The 6,118-nt window shown below is 36.2% G+C and overlaps 1 protein-coding gene across 1 annotated transcript in view; it reads left to right on the top strand.

The window, feature by feature from the left end:
• The first annotated feature begins 1,564 nt into the window (after positions 1-1,564).
• CDH8 (cadherin 8) overlaps positions 1,565-6,118 on the top strand; it is a 135,658-nt gene continuing 131,104 nt past the window's right edge. Inside the window, exon 1 of the mRNA XM_065661228.1 lies at positions 1,565-1,827. Coding sequence (XP_065517300.1) covers positions 1,576-1,827 — 252 coding nt within the window. The 5' untranslated portion in view covers positions 1,565-1,575. The remainder of the gene's footprint in view (positions 1,828-6,118) is intronic.

The following is a 6,118-nucleotide window of genomic DNA, read 5'->3' as shown; positions in this document are numbered from 1 at the left end:
ATTCGTCCATGCTACTTGAGATACTGAGTTTTAGTTTGATAACAGCTCTTCTCTTCTTTTAACAAGACGAGTTTCTCACAGTTTAAGGATTTCATGCAACAGATTTCACAGTTGCTTTGACAATTACTGAAGTTTAAAAAAAAAACCCAACTTTTTACATTGTTTGCTTTTAAAATTACAGCTGACTTTTACTGGTGTTATTCATGTTTTCAGATATTTTCTGCCATGAGTGTAGATGAAACAACAACAAAAAAAAAACAAACCCACATCCACCCCTCAAAAAAAACCCCCTAACCTACCCAAGATTTTCATGGACACGCATCACAATGAACTCATTTTACACTGGAAAAAGAACAGCCTACGACTCAGTAGTAAGCTTAAGTGTAGACATTTCTACCTAACTTGTATATAGTGGTTTCTCATGAGATTGAATATGAATCAGTCAAAGAAAATGCATCAGGAATCTTTTTACATAGCCCCAGCCTCATTAGAGTAGCTGTAATGTAGCCCTTCTCTCTGAGCTGTGTCCTGTCTATCTTTCTAAGTGATCCATGGCTGCATTTCAGGTTTGCCAATCGCCATGATATTAGCAAGCCCTACTACATTAACTTGCTTGTCCATTTAAAGGAATATTTACTTTAAGGTGAAACCTGATATGCCTTTCTAATACATGGAAGGGTGAGTGGGGAAAGAAAGACAAAATGCCTCCAAGTGCCCCCCATCAAGGAAAATGTCTTGGAAATAGAATCTGTGTTTTCTCTGAAAGTGAGAGAGGGATGCTCAGAGTCCTGTCAGGCAGATGTGCATAAATAAGCTTACTTAGCTTCTGGTAGTGGTCTGTTTTGGGGATCACAGATTTCACAGTGGACTTCCCACTCCTTCTCCTCTGCTGGGCTGTGAAGGTTTTGCTGAGCTGCGTGCTGCTGCAGTGAGGTGATTACTAGTATGAGAATGTACTGCTGAAGCCATGTCTGCTTGCAGGAATTAATTTATTTTTGTTGCAGAGGAAAGGACAATAAGTCTGAATGCAAAACCATTATTGTGTTTAACTTTTATTATTTGACACACTAAGTGTTTATAGTTGACTACATAAAAAAATACAGGCAAGAAGGCCAGGAGCCCCTTCAGAATCTAAGACAAACTGCAAATAAAATGTTTTCCTGAGTGTATGTAATCATTCGTCTGGGTCTCCTCTCAGTATTTCAGGCAATGAAAGAGTTCATAGGATCGCTTAGGTTTCTTTTTAACTAATTTAATATGCACTAACATTATGTACTACAAATTTAAAACCTATTTTTTTTTCTGATGTAAAAATAATGCTTTTCTGAGCTCTAGTCATTGATTTGACTTTATTCTTTTTTTTTTGTTTTTCTCTTCCAGAATTCTTTAATGACTGAAAAACTCAATGGGTCATGTTTTTATAATCTAAGCTATTTTTACGTTGACTGTGCTGTAAACACATGGAGGAGCTGTAAGTAAATGTTCCGTACTGCATGATGAATTGGATTGCTACAGTCTGGAAGAGAGCAAAATAATAATTTCATTTCTGTGGTGATTTGCGTAGCTTGTGGTACAATGCCAGAAAGACTAATGGAAATGCTTATGGATACATGGACTCCATTAATAATATTATGGATTACTGTCCTTCCTTCCATTTATATGGCTCCAATGAATCAGTCTCAAGTAATACCAAGTGGATCCAGTACAGGACTAAAAAAACTAAATGAAGAACAAAGAGTTTTGAACCGTTCCAAGAGAGGCTGGGTTTGGAATCAAATGTTTGTATTAGAAGAATTTTCTGGACCTGAACCAATACTAGTTGGCCGGGTAAGGCAAGATTTGATTTGTTTTTTTTTTTTCTCTGAGTATGTAAATGTATAGCATGTGAAGGTCTTCATCCATTTGCACTCCTCTAGAAATTAAAATCTGAGGTGCTCTGTCACTCTGAATTTTTTGTCTGCATGTATCTGCAGTTACGTGCTTTAAATTTACCTCAGTTTAAGGATATGGTTTCCTGGTTGCAAACCTCCTATTTACAAGAAGAAAAAATGCATATTCCATTTGTAAAATATACATAAGCATGTACACATCTTACTTTAATATCATTAGTCACCACTCTTCTCTTGTCAGCTGAAGATTTTCACCAAAGCAGCTTGTTGTCTTATTCATTCAAAAAGCTTGTTGCACCTATTGGGTCATTTTCTATCAGCAGCCTGATCACACAGAGGTTATTTATGCTCTGAAAATTTAAAACAAGGCAAAAAAAACCCAAACAACCGAACAAAAAGGGAAGTGTGGTGTATACAGCAGATTGCAAGGTACTAGTTTTTAGGGAGGTCCTGGTATGCACACACATGAGATAACATTGTTGCCACAGATTTTGTAATATTTTTCAAAGGTAGGAAAATAACACAAGGAAAATTATCATGTTTTCTGTGCGTCCTTGCCTGTTGCCTTAAACCTGTGACCAGTTCTGCATCTTAGGTTGTTCTGCAGCTCAGTGTATTAGCCCCCCATCAATGAATCAGACTTGCACTTTAACTAAAGAGAGATTATGGACCATCTGCAGCCATCAGGAATGACTTTATCTTTAAAATTGTTATTAGAAAAGAATTATCTGTCTCTAAATGCATCTTTGGCCTATAGTGAGCAGTTACAAATACCTTTACTGTTTATCTCTAATGTTCACTTCCCTTTGAGTAACCAGGTACATTATTGTCATATTACCCAGCTACTGAAATAGAGTAAAAAAAAATAAATCTAGAGAGCAAAAATTATGAGTATTGGTTAACTTCATGATAAGTGTGGAAATATTGTGGGTAAATGAATGGTATAATATAGGGACTGTCAATATATGTCAATCTATTCTTGAAGAGAATACTGATAAAGCGCATGCCTGAATTTTCCCTTGTGTAACCACTTTCCAGTAGAAACATAGGATCAGAAGAGTTAATGAGCTTTATCTCCAGTCACTTTTGAGTGCTGTCTTAATGTCTATTTATATCAGGAATTATATATCTGATCTTACTTGTTTTTCTGTTGTTAGTAACACACTTCCATTGCAGAGAGACAGCGATGATATGCTTATCTCAGACCTTAAAATATTTTGTCCAGCCCATTCATTTTAGAATATTTTGGTCAAGCTTTTAAAATTATTTTGAGTTGCTTTTGAGTAGGTGGGAGAATCCTGAGTTTGTTCTTTGATTGTCAGGGTATACCCAAGTCTTAATATTTCTGCAATATGAGCTTTTTTTGGTGGATATAATATCCTGAATTGTTCGAGTCATTATGAGTAGAAGCGGGTGGGTTAAACTAAGCCAAACCAATAAAGACATTATCCCATCTTCTGCTGGCATTTTGAATAGAATTAGCTACTCTAAAATGCTGTGACAATCTATTTGTTGAGACTGCTGCATAATTAAAACACTGCATGATATAGATGGAAATGAGCAAAAAGTGAAATTTGCTCCCATAGGGAGAAATCCTTGGTTTATTCATTAAAATGGCTTAAAGTATGCTTGTAATTCTTGGCTGTACTTTTTCACTCTCTACAGAAAAATAATCCTTAATTCTGACTTATTTTTCTTTCCTAAGGTTTACGAGTACTTTGGGTGCTTTCAAACTCTGCTGTAGTCAGTGGTAAGAGAAGTACCCCCCTTTTTCAGAGCTGCTGTTAATGATTCCTGACTGTAAAGCAGCAACTCCCTCAATTTTAGTTCTTGGCAGTCATTTTCCCAAAAATTTAAAGGTGTACCAAATGTCACAAGTAAAATGTTCTCCTCCATGAAGATGGGCTGTGGTTTGTCCTCTGTCACCATCACTGGATTCTTAGCCACTGCAATTTGAAAATAATTTCCTTCTCGGAACTCACAGTAGATTTGCTCTTGCCTAGTTCCTCCTCAGTTCTTTTTTACTTACACTCTTCCTCCAGCCTTTCAGTTTTGCCCTCCCCAAAGGATTTGCACACTTGAGCTATCTTCTTCATTCTATGATTTACTTTATAAACAGTTTTTCTGCCCTATGATTTACCTTGATTGTGGTTTTGGGGTTTTTTTAATTTGTTTGGGGTTGGTTGTTTTTTTTTTTTTCTTTTTTGTCAAACTTTGAATGAAGAGCGTTTTGTAAAATATGATATAGTGAATTAATGTAGGAACGTTCTTGAAGCAAATCTAATTATGTTGGGTGTGTTTGCCTTTTTGTCTCTTTCTACAGTATTGTAGAGTGTACGTGGTATTTTTCATAGTCATGCATGGTTTGTACAAATATATAATCAGATGCTCTAGTAGTAAATCAAAAAGAAGTTTTTTGCACAAACAGATGTAATATACACATAAACAAAATCTGATGTATGTGCTCAACCGTACATTTAAAGCCTACTGAAATTTCAGCTCTTAAGAACAGCTGAAATGTTTTTCTTGTTAGTGGGTGGAAAGGCATGGGGTCGAAACACTTGATTCTTATGGAATTGAAATGTGTACCAGCAAAATAAAGATAAAATTTGAGGTTAATTATAATAAATACAAACAGAATACAAATCACTTTCTAATTAAAGCCTGAATATAGAGTCTATGCATTCATTCTGTTAGTTAAAAGGATCTCATACCAAAGTTACTGAAGTACAGAGAGAGAGTTTAGCAAGACAGGATTTACAGGGATACACAGCATCTTTTATCAGGCTGCTTAGTTTTTCCAGGAGAAACAGCTTTTAGGTATAAAGACTTTTCTTCTGAATTTTAAGTGTTGTGATACAACTGCACACTCTACTTAAGTACTTACTCATTGCTGTTCTGCGTGAATATGTATTAATAAATGCATTCCCAATGTATTTGCTCTAACAAATGAAAGAATCCAGGGTGAGACTAATAGGAGGATTTAATGTGACTGCTTTCTTAAAGCATGGCAGTTTTCTTCAATGACTTGAGTAAAGGGCAGGAGAGAATCTTTTGCTTTCATTCTTGAACTTCTTACAGGGAGTTCCAACCATGTGCAGTTTTAATGTCAAATTTTACCGAATTTGAGAGGAGCTCTACTGGAGTTCACACATCTGTAAAAAAGTGTGTGAATACTCTTAGGGTGATTTCTGAATTTGTAAGATTTATCTATAAAATGCTAGAAATATTCCAGCTTTTCTTTTTTTTTATTTTGACACATGGTATTGTAATAAATTCCACATTGTTTTGTCTGTGCATATGTATATGCAATTTGAAAAACCTGCAAAGTAACCTTTTTCATGTCTATGTGACATACTTCAAATGAGTTTGGTTTTGTTCACAGCAACCCAATATGGAAAGATAAGATTAACAAATGCCCTTTTATACCTCGTTTCTTTTATTGTTTTGTTTTTTCTTTTTCTTCATCCATAGGAAGACATACTTTGCAAAGCTACTGTGACCTTAGAAGACTACCTATATTGCATATTGCTGCCAGCAGTTTCCAGATCTCTCAGTGGCTGACAACCTCATTCAACTGTAGAGTGATATGTTTTGTGACACTCCATGCTGTCCCTGTGGACTTGATTAGTTAGATAGAACTTTTACTTGATGTACACTACTGCATTTCCTAAGACTTCCCTGTATGCATTTACAGCACCATGGCAGATGTGCTGTGAAATCTGTGGTGTAGCAAATGCCACTGTTCTTTCACAGGAGACAGCCGCTGAATTCACAATGAAATAGATCATAGAGTTAAACACATTAAGAAAACAAGGTTTAGGTAGACAATTATAGCTCCTGGTGTATGGAATATTTGATTTTTAGATGGGATAGGACCTGGTTTAATGGATGTTTTGAAGCAAGAACCTGGGATAGTTAATATGTTAACAGTTGTTTGTAAGCACAACGCATGGAGAGAACAAAATCACAGAATCACAGAATGGTTTGGGTTGGAAGGAACCTTAAAGATCATGTAGTTCCAACACCTTCCACTAGACAAGGTTACTCTAAGCCCTGTCCAACCTGACCTTGAACACTGCCAGGGATGGGGCAGCCACAGCTTCTCTGGGCAACCTTTGCCAGTGCCTAACCACCCTCACAGGGAAGAACTTTCTTAGATCTAATCTAAATCTCCCCTCGGTCAGTTTAAAGCAATTCTTCCTTGTCCTGCCACTACAGGGCCTAGT

This window comes from Lathamus discolor, chromosome Z (assembly GCF_037157495.1).
Source record: "Lathamus discolor isolate bLatDis1 chromosome Z, bLatDis1.hap1, whole genome shotgun sequence".
Taxonomy (NCBI): domain Eukaryota; kingdom Metazoa; phylum Chordata; class Aves; order Psittaciformes; family Psittacidae; genus Lathamus; species Lathamus discolor.
This window is presented reverse-complemented; position numbering and strand designations above follow the sequence as displayed.